Below are 20,381 nucleotides of genomic sequence, written 5' to 3'. Positions count from 1 at the left end.
CTTTTTCGGAGTTTGCATTCATTTGTTAAATGAATGAGAGGAAAATGCTATTTAAAAAAAAAACTTGTTTCCACAATGACACTTCATTCTTGTTATCATATGCAAATTATATTGACTTTCTCAAATAGAACAGTTGGAACACGGTATCCTAACCTTAGAAGGAATATTATGGTAAGTGAGAACATATTTAAAGGGCCTAAATAAACTAATAAGAATATGAAATTGTTTTACAGTATTTAAAAGTATGTCACTGCTATAATCCTTTATGACAGGGTAATCAGTAATAAAACAGTGTAGTGAGCACCTATTAAGGAATATCAATGGGTATGCTGCTCATGCTGATTTAAACAGGGACTGATTAGAATAAATGGATTTAATGTATACTTATTTGCAGACTGTTGCTTTACTGTCATACCACAGGAACTTGTACATGAATTATCTAAGAACAATAGCTACTTAGATCTTTAATGAGATACTAATGGGAATCATTTTCTTTAAGTTCATATTATATAGCACGATGAAACATACAGTGCTGAATAAAAGTGTCTCCTCCTCCCCTTGAAGGGCTCTGTGGCAACAGTTATGGTGAGAGATGCTCGATTTCTGTTACGAGTTTAGCTCATTGACTTCCCTACTTCTGAAGATGGGTATCTTAGAATTTATTGTAGCAATCATCCTGAGAACTGTTACTAGAATTGTAGGTTTGGTGTGTGTTTGCTTCTGTTGATCCTAACACCCAGGAGCCAGTTCAGGGGCCCACTGAAAATACTATGCTGGTTCACATGCTTCACCCAAGCATAATGTTGCCGGTGGGGACCACACGCTACATGTTCATAACCAAGAACATCAGTAACTATCTATCCCCTGCCAAACCATTTAGATCGCTCCCTCAGGACCTGAGTACACAGCACTGACATGTTCTGCATCAGCTTCTTCCCGGGGTTTATGCAAGGGGTTTGGTTTTTTTTCAAGGATGGGGTAGTGGGAGGGGAACTGGTAATTGTCCTGATTACACACAGAACTCCAGAGATCATCCTTCTCTCAGAAATATGTTCGTATTTTAACCTCGTTTTAAATCTTTGCATGCCAACCCAGCAACAGCTTTATGCCTTGTTCCTAAATTGACTGAAATGACTTTTCATCTCTTGTTTTCATTTGCTCCCCCACTGAATCTTTTCATTTACCTGGTTTTATTCTTCAGCTTTATGGTCTTAATCATTGCTTTTTTTTTTTTTTAGCCTCCCAGAGGCTTGGCTTTTCAGAAGTTGTTTGTATCCCCTCTCCTTATAAAAGTGGCTTGACTTTACTGAAAACACTGCAGCCAGAAGTCTGGCTTGTATTAACCTGTTTGTATTTCGAGTTAGTTTGGTTTTCTAGCTCACAGACTGGTCATTCCCTCCAAACTCAAATGTTGAATTTAGTCTTTTTCCATATTTTCAGCTTAATTTGCTAATTGACTGTGTGGTTACCATCTAACCAGTACAAAAATAGATGATGCAGTGTGATCTACCTCACAAATATCTAATTCTGGCTGCTTATGCAAACTGTAGAGTATATCAGGGAGGGTTGTGGTGTGCATTTGTTGCTTTTCCATAAGGTGGTCTCTAGGCAAGGATTTTTAAAACTGTTTTTCCCCAAAGCCACGGCCAAATATACAGAATGATAGAGCACCAGGAGCGTGTTTGCCTTTTGGGTACAGGCCAGCTCCTTTATACCAAAAATGTTTGGCAAAAACCAGGGAGACACAGAGACCCAGTGGCACTGAAATGATGAGGGCTTCTGGAAAGCTAGGCAGCTATACTGATGAGACCAGAGAATGGGAAACACTTTCCTTTTCTTACTGCTTCAAAAAAGACCAGACCATGCCTGAGCTTTATAAGAGAAGAATGAAAGTTGATACAAAGCACTATGTTATATAGGACCATCCTTGGAGTTTTAGAAATTTTTGTCTTAGTGATGCTGGAAGGACAAGGAAGCTAAGTTATGGGTTCTTTAGATAATATGTAAACGTGTAAGGTTTTTTGTGGGTTTTTTTTTTCATAAGCACCACATGCTACATTTATTGCCTCTTGGAGTCACAGACCATCCTCTCTCCCATCCCCAGAATGGGGATCTCCAGTAAATCAGAGTGGTTTACAGTCCCCAGGGTGATTGTCCCAATTTTTCATGTTATAAGGAGGGTTGTGTGCTGAAAATACTCTAAAGTCAGGAAGCTATAACTCAAAATGAACTGTATCATTTAAAACATGGGGGTCTTTGTTGAGATTTTGAAACTTATCCAGCAGACCTTCCCCAAAGGAAGACACTTCCTCCTGTTATCATTACTGAAAGCTGTCTCAAAAGAATGTGGTAAATACTTTTTAGTTTATAAGAAAGTCTGTTTACTTAGGGGTGTTTTTTTTGTTGTTGTTTTTCTAAAGACTAGATCTCTTCATATTGCCCAGGCTGGAATTACAGGGACTTTGCTTAGGCCTGATCCCATTACTGGTTGGCCTATGTCTTAGGCTAGTTCATCCTTTCTTAGGTAACCTGGTGCCTCCTGCATACACCCTGGGTGGGAGGAAGGGAAGAGTATCCCCTTTTAATTGCAGAATTTAGTGCAGGCACCTAATCTGCATAGCCCACAGACTCCTGAGCTCATGAGATCCACTGTCCTCAGCCTCCCTGGTAACTGGGATTACAGTCATCTGACTTAATTGCTTTGTTTCAACATGTTGAAAAAACATGTTAGGGAAACAAGTAAATTTTCTTATCTTTAATGGAAATTAATAATGGTTTACATTTTTTTGTTCTTTCCGTAGAGAACATTTCTAATGGGAAAAAAAAGTGTTGTTCAAACATAAATCTGTTTCAGACCAGGTGCAATATTATGCTTCTAGATCCCTGTTTTAAATATAACATTGGTGTAGCAATATATTTGTTGTCACAAAGGGAAAGACCCTTTTGAAGTGTCAGGTAAAATGTGCTCTGCCTTTTCCAAGGTGATTTTTTTGGGTAACTTATTGTGCATTTTTGCAAATGTGTTGATTCTATTAATTTTTCATATATTGTATATTTTGTGATTGCTGTTCTTAACAGCTTCCTAAAGTACGCTTATTCTTTTTCCTTATTATTTCCTCTGGTGCTTTATATACTGGGTTGTTTTTTTTTATCATTGCCTTTATGTGTATCTTGTGCAACTCAGTCTGCTTTTAACCTTGTCATTATCCTCAACCTGTTTTGCAATAACACTATCAGAAATGTTTCTCCACCAAAGTCAAAATGAGACTTTCCTACCTCCCGATTTTAAGCTGCCTACTAATGGTCAACAGTATCTAAAGTGCAAATGATGATTCTCGGTGTGTTTTTCACACTGCAATTATTTTCTCTTGTAATTGAATTTTTACTTGTTTGCCTAACATGTTTTTTCAACATCCATATTAATTTTTATTTCATCCTGCTGTCTGCTTGAAATAAATTTTTATGGTCTAGCTCTGTTAAAAGGACCATGCCATGCCTATCACAATTCCTCCTTCTCTAACCTCCACCCTGACACACCCTTACATGATTTGTCCTTTTGTTTAGTTTAATTGGCTGTGCCTGCTCAGGCCCATAGAGTAGTAGCATTCTTCCCTAAAAAGCTGTTGATCAAAACCAGAAATATTACACAGAATTTATGCTGGTTGAATTGTCTAAACCCTGTCTGACCTGAACATAAAGTCCTGGCTTATTCATTGTTATGAACATTCACCAACCAAATCAAATTTCCCTCATGAAAGTGGCTTAGAATCTTGCTAGCTTAGGTGAATTAAAGATTCCCCCAAATTATATTTTAATGTAAAAAACTAACCATTGTGCTGTGGTACTTCCATATGATAAGAAGGTATAAAGAGAGAAATTCTCTACAAATAACCATTTCTTTAATGACAAACATGTCAAATGGAAGGGACTGCAGGTCTGCTTCACTTTTTAAAAGTATACATGGTCATGCAGGGTTTTTCCTTTTTGGAAACTGAATTCTATTTTCTGCTGACTTATATTTTCCAAAAACCAAAATTAAAAAAAAAATCAACCCTAATCTTTCAGGTTGAAACATATCTTTCTGTCACCTCTGTATTTTCTTCAATCAATTTGTTGATGAAATGTAAACACACACCTAAAAATATGGGGTAAATTATTTCAGAACTTAGTCATCCTTTTTTTTTTTCCATGCACACTAGACCACAGGTTCTTAACCTGGGATCCAAGCACTTATTAGTTTTTTAAATATTTTAAGAAGTGTATTTCAATATACTTCAATACAGTAAGTTTTTTTTGTAGTTGCACCTTTTTTATTTTGTGCATTTTAAGAATTTGTGCTTAGAAGGAGTCCAGGGACAGCTAGGTGGCGCCGGCCCTGGAGTCAGGAGAACCTGAGTTCAAATGTGACCTTAGACACTGGACAATTACTAGCTGTGTGACCCTGGGCAAAGCACTTAACCCCATTGCCTCGTTTAAAAAAAAAAAAGGAGTTCAAGACTTAGGGGATCCATGACCAAGAAGTAAAAGATTAAGAATCTCTACATTATAGACATGTGCCCATGTCATGTATGTTTATATTTGTGTGTGTAATAGTAGAACCACTTCAGCTCTGACATTTGGTCAAATATTAGCCAAGATTTTCAACCTGATTGACAATCTCTGCCAACATGGAGATGGAAAATATCTGATTGGTTCAAGTGAAATCACTATTGAAACCATTGTTCAACTGTTCTACCATCAAAAAATAGTAACCAAAGACATTAAAAACAATAGCTCAAACACGGTTGAATGACAGTACCAGGTGGTACAATAGATATGTGCTAAACTTGGAGTCAGGAAGAACTGAGTTCCTTAGATACCTACAAGGTAGGTGTTACTTAACTGTGCAAGTTACTTAATTTCTCTTCTACCTCATCTTCGTCATTTGTAAAATGATAAGTTTATAGGCCTCCAAAATTCCTTCCAGTTCCAGATCTGTGATCCTTTAAGGCCTTTTTTTTCTTTTTTTGGACAGTTCAAAGACATTCAGGGCTTTTTAGAACGTAGTGTTAGGTGGCAGCATTGATTAAAGAGATGGACACACATGAATGTATATTTACTGACAAGAAGAAGCAAAAGCCCATGTAAGCTGGCAGGAGACTGCTTGGAAAGGATGGGCACAGATATGAGCATCACTAAAGGTCCTATTTTTTCCATTTAATTCCTCTTGCTAGCCTTAGGTGGGCTTTTTGTGATATGGGCTATCAAGACTGACTTCCCCAAAATGAGTTCTGAAGGGCACCAACCCCAACAGAAGGATCACAAGTAGCTCGTGGAACAGTACCATCCAGTTGGAATCTATGCAGTATCCAAGTATCCTCACAGACTTCTTGCATATTTTTATCATAATGTATTTCACATTTCACTTTCATAACAAAGTATTTTTTTCTTGAGTTAGCTAACCATTAAAGTTTGGTCTTCTGTTTTAGGCATCCCTTTCCTAAGTGTGAATTACCAAAATTCTCCAGGAAGCAATGTATTTAGTCTTGATTTAATCAAAGTCAGTGTTTGTATAATTATAAAAATAAAAATATATGTATGTGTGTGTGTATATATATATATGGATATGGATGGAGGAAAAAATCCAAGTCATTTAAAGGTAGCAATGGTTTAACCTGAATCCTTTCCTTTAAAATTTCTTGGAGTATTTCTTGGAGTCATGACTACGGTTGCTGAAAAGTGAATATATTGCATTTTTAGAAGATATGAAGTGCATCTCTGTCGTGTGATGTGAGTCTCATGTCAGCTGCAGCTACTCGATTTGCATGTAAATTCTGAAATTTTCCTTGTCCCATTGTGACACTTCTGAAATGTCTGTCTGTTCTTTTTTTTTTCTTTTTAATTTCTCAAGCTCACTATTTGGATAAGATAGTTAAAGGTACTGTATATTTGCTCTTTGTTGACATGTCCACACACGCACACATATATATATATACATATCTATATATACAGAAAAATATGTATATAATATTGCATTAGGTGTCAAAATAGATTGTTTCCATGCATAATTTCATGAATTATAAATCAGGCTCACATTATGTGAAATGCTTCCCATTGACAGTATGAAGACTTCACTGTCTGTGTCTCACATTAGTAGTAATGAATATCACTAGTTGCATCATTATGTAAATGCATTAGTTTTCACTGGAATCAAAGCTGAAGACAACAGATCATTTGCTATTTTCCTGACCCTCTTAGCTCCATCACTGGCGATTCAATTTTAAATACTTCATTAAAAAAAATACATGCCTCTTAACTCTCATGTCCCTGCATAAGACACTATCAAAATGAAGGCTTTTGATCAATATATGTATATAAATATATATGTGGTTATCAAGAAAAAACTCATTTGTCCAGATACACTGGATTATTTGTTTTACTAAATGTTTGAAGATACAAAGGCAATTCTGTCTTTACATTTCATATAAAAAGACTGTCAATTGTATTTAATATTGGTATTGAACTCATCATAACAAAAGGAATGAGGGGCCAAAATAAAACAGCAGATTCTCATGTCTTCAGCTATTGTAGAAATAGATAACTGTAAAAAAAATTGAGATTAAAAAACCCTCTTTCCCCTTCTCAGATTATGTATTTTCTATTCCTTCTTTGTGCTTTTCATTAGAATACGGCAATATTCATGGCAATATCCAGGCTTTCATACAATAACATGTGTGTGCATGCAATCAACCACTGCACCTTTTTGTCGGTAGGGCAACTAGTATTTCATTTTCTTCCAAAACAAAATCACCACCAAAAAAAAATCCCAACATATTCAGTAGAAAAATTAGCCTTTTATGCCTATTACATAGTTCATAAACATAGGTGGTAACTGCCTGAAAGAAAACAAGCAGCAAAATTAAACTTAGCCTGACCTGTTGGTATCCATAAGACTTATTTCATTCCTCCTTGGCACAAGAGACTTTCAGAACCCCCTTCTTTCTGTTACTATTGATCTCAGGAGACAACAGTGTCTCTGGGAGATATTTCAAGTTACATAGCGGAGAATGGGGAGTTGATGAATTAATTCTCTTAAAGGAGACTTCAGATGTAGAAATCTCTTTAAACAGCTTGTCCTAAACATCATCTGAAATGTTAACTTTGCCATCAAAACAAGGGCAGCATTCTAATTGGCAAAGACAATGGAGTGTTTGATGTAATGCCCATTCACTCCTCCCCCAAAATAATTAGCAATAATAATAATAATAACCTGCTGCACCTAATATTTTTATTTCTGTCTAGTATAAAGTTATTGACAACTGTGTTTTCCTAGCAGTCTGATTGGTAGCCACTTCTTCTTAGGACGTTAGTCCCATTTCTGTCCTTGCTTTTGTCAGTGTCTTATCACACTCATAAGGATAAGAACACCAGAATCTGCCTCAGTGTCATCCTCATACACGGCTCATGTTGGCTGCATGCCAGATATCATCGATAGGAATTGGCAAAAACTGTTTCTTATTATGTAATGTTAGACTGAGACAATTATAGATTTTGGATATATTAAATTATTTTAATTGTTTCCCAAATTTTCCCTCCTTGCCCATAAAAGCAGACAAGATAGGATATAAAGGTAACAGCACAAAAAGCCTTAGGGAGATTGTCACAAAATATCACTTTCTGCTATCTGTCTTGAAGCACGTCACTACCGTGTTTTTGTTCAGTCTATCAATGTTTTATTGTGGTCCTTATGGTATTTCATTTTGTCCGTCCTAAGTAATCAAATACGCATAGCTATTACATTTAGTTGGAAATCCTGTCGGTCCTGTCCCATCCGTATGCAGCCTGATTCCTGATGTTTGTTAGAATAGATGCTAAAGCTGCTTCACTATTTCCCGGGCTTTGCTTATTCTGTGAAAAGGAATGTACTTTGGGCATAAAGTATAGTCATCACAACTGGCCTATACTTTGTGCAGTTATTTAATGCACTGTAATTTCACATGAATATACGGCAATTCTGAGACCAGATAAAATTAACATTCTCTTTTAATATCTTTCATATGCTCATGCCCACTTTCATGCTTTTGGAATTAGAGGGATCTGTTTAAAGCAACAAGGTACGTCCAAGAAGGCCTTTCCTAGCAAGTAACCAATGATGCCTGCCACATTCAAAATCTTAAATAGCAATAAATTACCTTGGTTTAGACATTGTTTCATCCTGCACAATCAACCTTGTTGCTTTTATACTAAGGGAACTAAAGTAAACTTAATTTTGTCTGGCCTGCAGGTATTTAGAGGATTGTTGCATATATTTCCATCCCACACAGGTAAGTGGTGTCTCAAGAGTCAGGCCAATCAAAGATGCCACTTGGTTAAGACCTAGATTCCTTAGGGAATGTTGCTGTCTCTATCCATGTGCAATTACAGTATTTGTGCTGTTTATAAAGGCCTGTTCCCAGTAAGTGTCCCTTATTTGTTCGAACGTAGTTGGGAATTCTTTCCATACTTAAATCACTCGTGATGTCCTTCTTTGTCTATTTTGACAGAGGGTTGCCCTGGTCTGTGCAATAGCAATGGAAGATGTACCCTGGACCCAAACGGCTGGCATTGTGTTTGCCAGCCAGGGTGGAGAGGCGCAGGATGTGACGTAGCCATGGAGACCCTGTGCACAGATAGCAAGGACAATGAAGGAGGTAAGATGTCCTGAGCAAGGGGAAACCTTTGTGTGGCAGAGCAGAGGTTTAAAAAGCTCCAGGAGACTCAGAGTTGTGTGCTGCTAGCCCATTGGATCCTTCAAGATTCAAATGATGGAGGCTGGCACAATAGTTGAGCTGCCTTTCTTTTTTGTTAAACAAACAAAACATCATTTTGTTTACAGAAAAACAAAAGTGGTTAAACTTGAGGTGTCAGTGCTGGGTTTTCTCCATACTCTTTCCCAATGCTCCAGCATTCCTTTTCCCAATCCATCTCCCCCAGCCTGGCTTGTCCCCCACCCCTAGTATGATATATCCATTCACACTTCTTCCTGCCATACTTCATGTCCTCCTTTTCTAGGTATTCCTCAACTTCCCTTTTAGTTCTTTTCTACTAGCATCCCATACTCACTACAGATCAAAGTGAAATTTAAAAGGAAGCTCCCTTTAAGAGCTTCCTTAAGAAAAGAAGCATGTTTAGGTTATAGGGGGACACATCACACACACACACACACACACACACACACACACCTCTTTTTATCCTGCTGCAATTAGTCCCATTCTGCTTTATTCTCTAAGCACCAGATAGCCATAGAGCCATGGAAGTATGTCTACAGTTGCTGAACAAATTCTGGTTTTTAGAAGATGGTATCAAAGAAGTACTGCATAAACAGATGCCAGAAAAAAAATAACAAGAGTACAGTAGATCACTCAGCATCTATTAAGCACTTACTACGTAGCAGGCACTGTGCTATGCACTGGTACAGTATGTGGGAGGATGTCCCTCTGCAACAGGGCTCCATATTGAGCTTCTGTCATGATGCATATCTTATCTGGTGGCTGGTGGGGGGTGGAGACCACAGGCTTTGTAGTCAGAAGTCCTGTATTCATGTCTTACTTCTGGTTCTCTTTACCTGTGTGACTTTGGCCAAGTCACTTAACCTCTCTAACCCACAGTATTCTTATTTACACAGTGAGAAGGATGAAGGCCCTGAGGGTCCCTTTGAGCCATAAATCTCTGATGCTTAATAGCAAAATTCAGAAATATTCTAGTTTACTCTTAAAAACCGAAGGAGATGATGGGAAGGTGTCTGACATTTCCTTAAAGGGACTCTAACCTTTCTTTAGATTTCTTTTTTGGGAGGAGGGAAAGAGTGAGGCAGAATGGTGGTGATTATTGTCATTAAGGATTCCTGTGGTTGTTTCTATTAATACCAATGTGGCAGAGAGGCAGTGTGTTAGACAGAGAAGTAGTCTCAAAGCCATGAAGATCTGGATTCCAATTCATCTTCTTGCCCGTACTGACTGTGGGACCCTGGGTACATAATTTAACTTCTCAGTGCCCTAGACAAGTCTCTAAAGTGAAAGGAGGAAGCACATCTATGAATTTCTGACATAGATCCAGTCACTATACCAACAAAAGTGACAATTAATTTAAGATCTCTCATAAAACTGTAGAAGAGAATGACCTTGGCAAGCTTGTTGTGTATGTTTAGGCTTTGACTAGGAAAACATAAAACGAAGATACCATTTAAACATTAACCAAATTACACCCAATCCTTTCTTTTCTACTTAAGGTTAAATCAACAGTTAAGTGAGATCATTGGTCTTTGATTTAACCAGCAAATCATTATCAGCAGTCATGACCTATAGAGCTGAGTTTCCAGCCCCCTTCTCTAACTCCCAGGAAAGACGAGTTCCCTTAAATATATAAAAAGATGCTCAAGAGATGACTTTGTGCCCTGTGTGCCTTTCCTCCAAAAGGTTTCTTCCATTTATACTGTATATATATCTTGTAGTTATTTGCATGTCACCTCTCTCATTAGAATAAGAGCTCCTGAAGGCAAGGGCCTGTACATCCTTGACATTTAGCACAGTGCCTGACACATGGTATGCACTTCATTGGGGAGTCAGTGGAGATCAGGGCTGGAAATAGATATCAGAGTGTTATCTGCATAAAGGTAGTAATAGAAAAATATGAGAGTGGATAAGATGGCAGGTAGAGAGAGAAAGCAGAAGAGGGCAGAGGAAAGAGCCTTGAAGAACACTCACCTTGAAGAGTCAGAGAGATGTCAAACCAAGTGACAGGAGATGATGTCTTAAAAGCCAAGAGAAGTGGAGTGTCCAAAGGTAGGGAGTGACCAACGATTATCAGATGCTATAGAGAGGTCAAGGTGGATGAGGACTGAAAAGAAGGCCTTGGATTTTACAATTTCAGGAGGTCATTGGTAACATGTTATACATTCCCAGCTTATAGGGAGATGGCAGTTTAAAATAGGAGATTCATTTTAGTTCCTTGGTGCCTAATAGCCTCCCTAAAATATTTTGGACATAGTGAATTAAGAAATATGAGGCAAGAGTTCTAATGTCCCAGGAGAATAAAAAGTTTCTGGTCTATTCTTACCTAAAGGACACTCTTTTCTTCTCTGTAAGGACCAGATGGGGGGGGGTAATAAGGATAGATGAAGCAGAACATTATTTACTTCTTCTGTTATCTCCCTCAATATAAGTACAACATAAGATGCTTGCCATGATTAAGAGTGAATCCTCTTTCTCACTTAACATTTCCGCACTGATCTGTTTTTAGTTTGAGGATTTTCTGCAACAAAAAAAAAAATCAGATTTGAAATGTGATAGGGGAATCGGACAGGGTGGGGGGATGAAAACAAAAGAAAAGGAGGAGGAGGAGGAGAAGACCAAACAGATGGAACACATGAGGAAGTAGAATGACAAAATAAAGTATCAGGGGGAGCAAAGAGGGGGAAACAAGGGAGCAGAGAAACAGATGGAATGGATGTGAGAGACAGAATGAGGGGATGATCAATGGGAGATATTATAAGGGTGGAGCACGGAGGTCCCAGAAGAGAAAAGGGAGGTGTTTTAAAGACAGAGGAATAAAACTCTGCTCGTGTCTACAAAAGGGGGAAAGGATTATTCTTTCAGAAAGAGACAAATAAGTAAAAGAGAGAGGGCAAAACAAAGAATAGGGACTAAAAATAGTTAAATGAAAATCAGAAAAGAAACCAAAGAGGCAGGTTGAGTGTCTTCTCAAAGAGAATGCAGGTTTTACCAAAGAATAGGCTGGCGGGCAAGGATTTAGTAAGCACTTCCTGTGTGCCAGGCACTGTGCTAAGTGCTAGGGACACGTATAGAAGAAGAAAGACAGTCCCTGCCCTTCAGAAACTTACATTCGGATGGAGGGAGGCAACAAAAGAGGATTGAAAAGCATGTGAACGAAGGGAAAGAAGCAACTCATACGGGGCCGTGGTGGTGAAAGCCTGAGTCAGAAGTACATTTGGAAGAGGAATGAAGCAGAACCAGCCAGACCTTGTCCCCAAAATGGAGGTCCCAGAAGGAACTCAGCAATGAGAGAATGAGACCTGAATGGCAGAGGAAAGTTCCAGTGTGAGGTAGCCCTTCAGTTATGGTATATCAAAGTCCAGAGGGTTAGAAGCAGAGGCAGGAGGAGAATGGAGTATAGAGTGTCACAGAGGCGGTTAGGTAGTGCAGTGGAAAGAACGGCAGGCCTGGAAGGGAGATCTGAGTTCAAATCCCATTTCAGACACTTAGTAGCCGTGCAAACTTGGTCAAGTCACTTAACCCCTATTTGCCTCCGTTCCTTATCTGTAAAATGGGAACACAGTGGAGGAGATGACAAACCACTCCAGTATCATTGCCAAGAAAATCTTATAGACAAAGTCCATGGAGTCATGTAGAATTTGACACAACTGAACAAACGAAAAACAACATAGAATGAATCAGAAGGAGGTTAGGTTCTCGGGACCTGAAAGGGTACTACTCAGATAAGAAAACAGCAGATGGAAATTAGATAGAAATTATAATGTGGAAATATTGTGAAAATGTGAAAAACTACTGACATTGTATCAGGAATTAATAGGATACATGACTTAGGGGAATTTGATTTTTTTTCTTGTAAACCAGTGGTATTAAACTCAAATAGAAATGGAGGCAGCTGCATCCATAAAGATCATTGCAGATGCATATTGACTTGTTTTAAAATGTAGCATTATCAATGTTCTGTTGTACTTTATTTATGTTGTTAAATATTTCTCAGTTATATTTTCATCGGGTTTAGGCCATGGGAATATTGCAGGCTACAGGCCGCATGTTTCACACCTCTGTTCTAGACACTGTCCAAGGTGTAGGTCATTATTGTTTTTGGTTACCAAACGCCACTTAGGGATATTTATATTCACTCATATTTCCTTTTAAATTGATGAGATATCAAAGAAGAGGCAAGTAAGCCTTATAAGCCTTATGTGAAGGAGTTTTTTGCCATTCCTCCCCAAGAACACCTGGATTTAGAGTTACAAGGGTCCCTGGAGACTACCATGTCCAACTGTCTCCTTTTATTGTGGGTCTTATATTATTAAGAAGGAAATAACTATTTCTATAGTGCTTCAGCATTGGCAAAGTACTCCTACATATGTTACCTTGTTTGAGCTGAATGGAATGATTATCCTTGCCAGCAGAACAAACTAGAACATGAATGGACTGGTTCAATCACTCCTACTAAAGGTACTAAAATTATGTTTACTGGTAAGTTACTGACATTGTCAGACAGCCAGTCAATAAACATGTATAAAGTGTCTGTTATGTGCCAGGCACTGTGCTAAGTGCTTTGTTGTCTCTGACTTTTCAGAGCAGAGCATTTATTTTTTCCTGTTTTAATTAACAGCATTTATGTGTTTTTTTGTTTTTAATTTAAATCTGCACTAAAACTATGGTATAGGCTATAGCCTTGAAATTCTGATGCTTCAACATTGGTGCTTCTCAAGAGTATTTGTTGTTTTGAGTAATTATAGTTCACCAACTTTTCATGACCTCCATTTGGGGTTTTCTTGGCAAAGATACTGAAGCGGTTTGCTGTTTCCTTCTCTAGCTCATTTTACAGACAAGGAAATGAAGTAAACAGGGTTAAGTGACTTACCCAGGTAAGTGTATGAGGCTGGATTTGATTTTGGGTCTTCCTGACTTCAGGCCCAGCGATCTATCTACTGTGCCACCTACCTGTCCCAGAAGTATTCAGTGACATACACGGTCTAGTAGGTCCTGCTGAGTTAGAAAGGCACTGATCACAAACCAGCAATGAACCAAATGACTGTCATTGAAGGACCAGCCTGCCTCACCCCATTATGCATGCTCATTAAAAGTTATTCCATTAGATGATGAATTTGGGGGCACAGCATTGCACCAAGTTATGCAGTGGTTCACAGTCTGCATCCTTGGAGAAAATAACCACACCAGAAAACTCATATATCCATGAAGTATTGCAGGGAGTATTCTAGATATACTGCCTAAATATGTTATAGTGGTTGCTCTTTAGAGGCAGATACAGTGGACAAAGCATGGGCCTGGAATCATGAAGACCGAAGTTCAAATCCAGCTTCAGAACCTACCTACCTTGAGTGTCCTGGACAAGTCACTTAACCTCTGTCTGCTTCTCCAGTTGTAAAAGGGGAATGATAATAGTACTATTACTCCCAAGGTTGTTGGGATCAACTATTTGTAAAGTACTTAGCACAAGTGTGTGGCACATAGTAGGTGTTTAATATATGCTTATTCCTTTCTTTTCCCTTCTCTAATGACCTTGCTACTAGAGTAGTTATACGTGAAGGAACGCAGCTTGAGGTTGAAGACTCAGTAGCTGATCCGTCAAATGACCATTTGTAATGTTTTAGAGACCCGGCTGCATCCTGCTTTGTGGAAACATCATTTTAGGGAGCTCCCAGGGCTTTCTTTTCCCCATCCCCAGAGGCAGAGCTGTCCCCAAAGAGATTTTCAAAAATCTCAACTTCTGAAGCATAAGATCTTGGAAACTTCTGTTGCTATCAAAGATTGTATGGCAGTCTCTGGCACTTCTAACTTGAAGGGATCTGCAGAATCATTTCACATTGAATAAAATTCCCAAGAATGTTACTACCATTTCTCTTTGCTGCTAAAGCATCAAGTGAGCGCTGTGGTGATGAAGTCACAGTCCCTACATCTTCCAGTTAGAAACCAGATTAAGTCCCTTGTATCTGACAAATCAAATCTTCATTACTACCACATAATTCCATTGTATTTCATGTTATTCAGGGTTCTGACAATGAGGACACAATGTAGATTGTCAAAAGGCTTAGAGACAATAAGGAGTAAAGCTGGGATCTGAACTCAGATCTTCCAACTGCGAATTCAGCACTTTGTCTGCCGTAGCAATATCTGGTAGACTAGCTGCCTGATTCATGGACAACATGGTTGATATAAAGGTGGAAGTCTGGTCCATTTTTATACCTGATCCTCATCAGTATGATCAAAAAGACACCCAGATGTCCATTTGGCATTGATTTGGAATAGGAACCAGTAACATAGAGTTCCTGTTCTTTGGGAAACTTAAAAATCTAACAGATGACACTGATTAAAGGAAGTTAAAGGAGACATACTGGTAACTGAAATTGAATTTGCTCATTTATTAAATAAAATGGCATGCCAGTTTATCTATGCTTATTATATATATGCTTATTAAAAAACAAGCCTGTTGGCTTAAGTATTATTATAATATGCTTAGTAAGTGTTATTCTAATATGCTGTTATTAAATAATTTCACATGCAAAGAGACAGTGCCAAGTTATACTGAATATTCAAATAACGAGAACATCCAATCCTGAGCCTTCAACTTAATCAAGATTCAACTTTATAGTGGATATTCTAATAGCAGTAGTCAGTGATAATATACCAATTACTTAATACATATGACGTGATGAGTTTAGCAGAAAGAAGTTTGGATTGAAATTTAGAAGACACAGATTCTAATCATCCATTTGTCTATAAGTCACTGCTTGCGCTTGGGAAGATCATATACCTTCCCTGGGCCTCAGTTTTTCCGTTGGTAATACCTTTGTTTGGTCTTTAAAAAAAAATCTGCGTAATCATTTCCAGAATAACTTTCCTTTGAAAATATTTCCATTATTGTGATCAGGTTCTATCCTTGTTATACTTCCAACTATCTCTACTAAGGCCAGGTGGAAAGAGACCCCTTATGTGATAACAACTTCCTCCATTCCCACTCATCCGTCATGATTCTGTGTATTCAAGCTGATGCTACTATCAGCCTTTTCATAGGCTCATAATACTTTAGGAATAATATTAAAACATGGGGTCAGGAGCAGCTAGGTTGCACAGTGGACCCTGGGCAAGTCACTTAACCCCAATTCCCTAAAAACTTTAAAAAAAAATTGGGTTGACGATCCCAAGCATCCCTTCACATTACTGTGTTCTGGTAGCAAACTCCATTTCCCAGAATCCTCATGGGGAAAGCAAAATCTGTCCCTGGAATTAAGTTACCTGGAAACTTAGATGACCTTTAAGGTCCCTTCCAGTTCTAACATTCTAGGAGTCAATGAATTACTAACCTTCCATGTGGTCCACAGCATTTCCAAGCAGAAACAAGAAACTGTGTTGTGTATTATTTAAAGATAAAATCTCTAACAGCTTGAACATAATTGTGATCTCAGTGCCTGAGGAGAGGGAAAAGAGGACTAAAATGAGGAGATACAACTGAACCCAAGACATCTCTGTTCTCCACAACCACCACCACACCTTACACCTGTTTAAGTGCACCTGACTCTTAAAAACTTATCATGGAAGGTAGCTCTCATGAACACAGACATAAAGAATATGCGTACACAGCCAAACACATAAATAAATAATGCCTGAGCTGTGTTAAGTGCCTATTGTTGGGAATGGTGAATGAATGGGAATTCATGCAGGTTGCACCTGGCTTAAGCTTTGAATTACCGGCCCCCAAGCAAGAGTTTGCAAAGACTCTTTCTCCTTTTACCCTTCTCCTCCATCCATTAGCCCATTTATCTTCAGAAGTGCCCCTATCATGTAAACTCCCTTTTCATGGTCTCCTATATACCATGGGGACTATGAGGGCATTAGTTATATCTACGGTGCTTTGACAGGGTGCATTATGGAGAAATTCATTACCTCTCATCTAGTAAGTCAGGAAAAATTTCACAGCAGTGAAAATCTAGGAGTCTCTTAAAGGAAAGGAAAGACAAGAGCTTGGCAACCTGGAGAAATGCTGGAATTCTAGGCATAGAATGTCGCGTAGGAAGAGAGGAGTGAGGAGTTCTGTAGTAATAATCAGACAAGGGGCAGATAGAGCACACTTTCCTGAAAAAAGTAGTAAGGATGGCATGAAAGATCAAACAACAAGGATTTGTTAGGCCTCTACTATGTGCTCCACATTAGGCTAGGCACCAAGGCTACAAACACAAAAAGCAAAGTCTCTGCTCTGTAGGGGCTTACTATGGAGGAAACAATGTGGTAGGTATATAAATATAAAATACATTTAAAAAGCTACAAATAAGAAGAAAGAGGAATTCCTAGGAGTTGGGAGGGATCCAGAAAGTCCTCATGTATAGGTAATTCTTAAACCAAGCTTTTAAGAAATCTGAGGACACAGTGCATTTAGGCATGGGGGGACAGCCTGTGCAAAGATGGGATGGGATGGTATGAATGAGGAACAGTTTGGCCACACTGTAGGATGTGTGAAGAGTAGGGATGTGTAATAAGCCTGTGTTGACATATCCTTTGGAAATAACGCTTCAGTGGCTATGTCAAGGATGGATTGGGAGGGGAAGAGATTTGAGGCACAGACCAGTTGAAAAGCTATTGAAAGAGTCCAGATAAATGCTAAGAGAACACTAAGGAGGATGGAGACTTGGAAGCAAAGGTTGAAAGTCTTGGTTTCATGCAACAATAAGAAGCCATCAGACAATATAGACATGGAACAATAAGAATAAGAAAAGGAGAGGTGTAATAAGATGATATGGGTAGAGGGGGGAAGCCATAATATTAAAGATTAAATAAGTGGATGTGAAGGGATACGTAAACTTTTAAAATTGGCTTCATCATAGTACAGTGGGATAAATGCTGAATTTGGAGCTCAGGGTTCCATATACTTTATTAGCCTTGAGTTCTTTGCCTGAGTCTTAGTTTTCTTATCTATAAAATGGGTATAATGGAAGCAGTATATAAATGGAAAGTGATTCATTTTTTTCCACCCTCTTTTTAAATCTAGCAATGAAAGTAATATGTGACAGGAACAGAAGCAGACTTCATCAGTTATAGTACATGCCATCTCTTGGGGTTGTCACGAGGGTCAAATAAGATAACATGTAAAGCACTTTGTAAACCATGATGTGCTCTAAAAAATGCCATGTGTTACTATTAGAGTCAATAAGAATAACAATCAGTGTTACACGAATTTGCCACTTTTATTGGGGAAAAAAACAAATTTGCATAAAAAAGACTCAGTATGTAATTACTGATATTCACCAGGTTTCAACAGCTTTATTCTCTGGATATTTTTCATAATGGATGCTATTAGATATGGTTTCTAAGCTAATGTAAGTATAAGCCAACCTAATCTTTCTGAAACAAAAATGAAATGTCAGTGATTTTGCCAAGCTATGAGCTACTCCACCAAGACGATTTTTACCACACCAGACACTGGCCAAGCACGTCATCAGCTTAGCAGTACTAGACAGCACTAGCTACATAAGTACAAAGAATGAAAAATGTTTTCTCAAGTTATAGGGAGCCAGATTCATAACCATCCGTCACTCGCTTGGGCAAGTTGCTGATAAACTCCACAGAAAAATAACAAACAGTGTGTCCCTGCATCTTGGCTGTTGAAAATGAGATTCTTTCTCTGATTGATGTTAGCGGAGAGGCTTGTAAAAATGCATTTCCAGCTGATTAGTTCAGAAGGTGTCAATCTCATGCAGTTTTATGACCTGCAGACTCCACACCAGATGTACATTTGCTTTTTATAAACTAACAAAGATGAATGACTAAATTTGAGCATTCCTTTTTGGCAACTGTACCATATATTCCCTGAGGGAGTACTCTGTGGGGGGAGGGGGGAAAAAAAAGGAGATGTTTAACCCTTGAGGCACCAAATGTTGATTTTTTTTTGAAAGTCTTAGAGAGGTGAAATAGATCAAATTTGGAATTCCTTTCCTCAGTGAATTTTTTTCATCATGGAGGGATAAAAGCTTAGAGATGTTTCAGATATTGCTTTTACACTCAAAAGCTTAATATAGTAAATAAACATTAATTCCACTTCTCATGGTGAAAGAATTCTTTTTTAAAAAATAAATTTTATCTCTTGATTTTACATTGTGTACATTTCTTCCAATTGCCCCCTCCCAGCGCTATCACATATCAAAAAGAATATTTTTAAAGACAAAAAAATAAACAAAATCAAAAAAGTATGAAAATATATTCAATGTTTCACACCCTTGGTCCTCTCATTTCTTCAAAGGAGTCAAGGGGGGTGTCCTCTCAAATCCTTTCTTTGGGGTCATTCCTGTTCTTGTAATTCAGCAATATTCATTTAGTAATGTTTTATGATGGCTGTTCTTTCCATGTACATTGTTGTCATTGTATATATTTTCTTCGTTATGCCTATTACATTCTACATCAGTTCATGTCAACCCTTCCATGTTTCTCTGTATTCATCATATTCATTGTTTCTTATACAACAGGAAAATTCTAATATGTTCATGTACCCCAATTTATTTAATTCTCCAATCAATCTCCATGGTTTCCAGTTCTTTACTACCACAAAAAGTGCTGGGGACTTTCTTCTTATAATGGCTTCCTTAGGGTATATGTCTAGTAATGGAATCAATGGGTCAAAAGGAATGGACATTTTTTACTCTATTTGCACAGTTCCAAAATAGAGGAAAGAATTCATAAAAGAAATGTACTATACATTTTAAAGATTCTTTTTACAATCTCTTAACACATAAGCACGATTTGCCACATGAAAATATTTTCCCATTCCCCGCTTTTTAAAGCTAGGAATCACATTGTGTGAATGGGACAAAAGTTGTCTTTGTCACTTATCAGTATGTCTTTGAATCACTTTGTGCTTTTAGCTCTTTGAAGAGTAGCACAATATAAATACAAAGCATTAGCCTTATTATTACAATATCCTCTGATGAAAAAAACCCAACATCACTGCATTATCTCCTCCTATAGCATTACAACAAATATTATGTTTCTACGCATTCAAACTTTTTCTATCTCTGTAATCCACTGGGGAAATGATTAAGCGAGGTGGAAAAAAAATGCAGTAAGATAGGTTATTTAAAAACTGATCTCAAAGTTCAAAATAAGCTTTTACCTGTTGTTATTTGGGGATATATGTGTGTGTATATTGAGTCCTTTGAGAACACAATTGTTATTGTTTCAAAAAGGGATAGACCTAATATAACACATAGTACATCTAGAAACACATTCCACTTAAATACCCAAAGGTGCATATAAGATGCATGTGCTTACAAGTTAGTTCCCATTGACCAGAGCAAGTTGAAACTTAAAATCTGTTTATCGATTATCTGAACTGACACATTTTCATGCATATGAGTCTTTTCAGAAATTGAGGTGACAAGCAGCCACTTATTTGTCATATCAATGATATGAAAAAATCTCAGGATCATAAAGTCTTTCTTAAGTATTAAAACATACTTGAAGTAACATACTTGAAATGAATTAAGGAAAATAGCAAAGAAATGTAAGTCAGTGTCTTCATAGAGTCAGCGTGATCCGGTGCAGCGGAGCACAGACTGTCATCTCCTAATTTACTCAATCTATTATATTAACCTACTTTGTGAATTTGGGCAGTTTCAC

General features: G+C 37.9%; 1 protein-coding gene across 1 annotated transcript in view; it reads left to right on the top strand.

The window, feature by feature from the left end:
• Positions 1–20,381, top strand: part of TENM3 (teneurin transmembrane protein 3) — an 825,548-nt gene that overhangs the window by 707,865 nt on the left and 97,302 nt on the right. Inside the window, 1 exon segment of the mRNA XM_078148915.1 lies at positions 8,523–8,669. Coding sequence (XP_078005041.1) covers positions 8,523–8,669 — 147 coding nt within the window.

Source organism: Phascolarctos cinereus, unplaced genomic scaffold (assembly GCF_003287225.1).
Source record: "Phascolarctos cinereus isolate Bilbo 61053 unplaced genomic scaffold, phaCin_HiC Scaffold_9;HRSCAF=440, whole genome shotgun sequence".
Lineage (NCBI taxonomy): Eukaryota > Metazoa > Chordata > Mammalia > Diprotodontia > Phascolarctidae > Phascolarctos > Phascolarctos cinereus.
The sequence above is the reverse complement of the archived record's forward strand: the minus strand, read 5'-3'. Positions and strand labels throughout refer to the sequence as shown.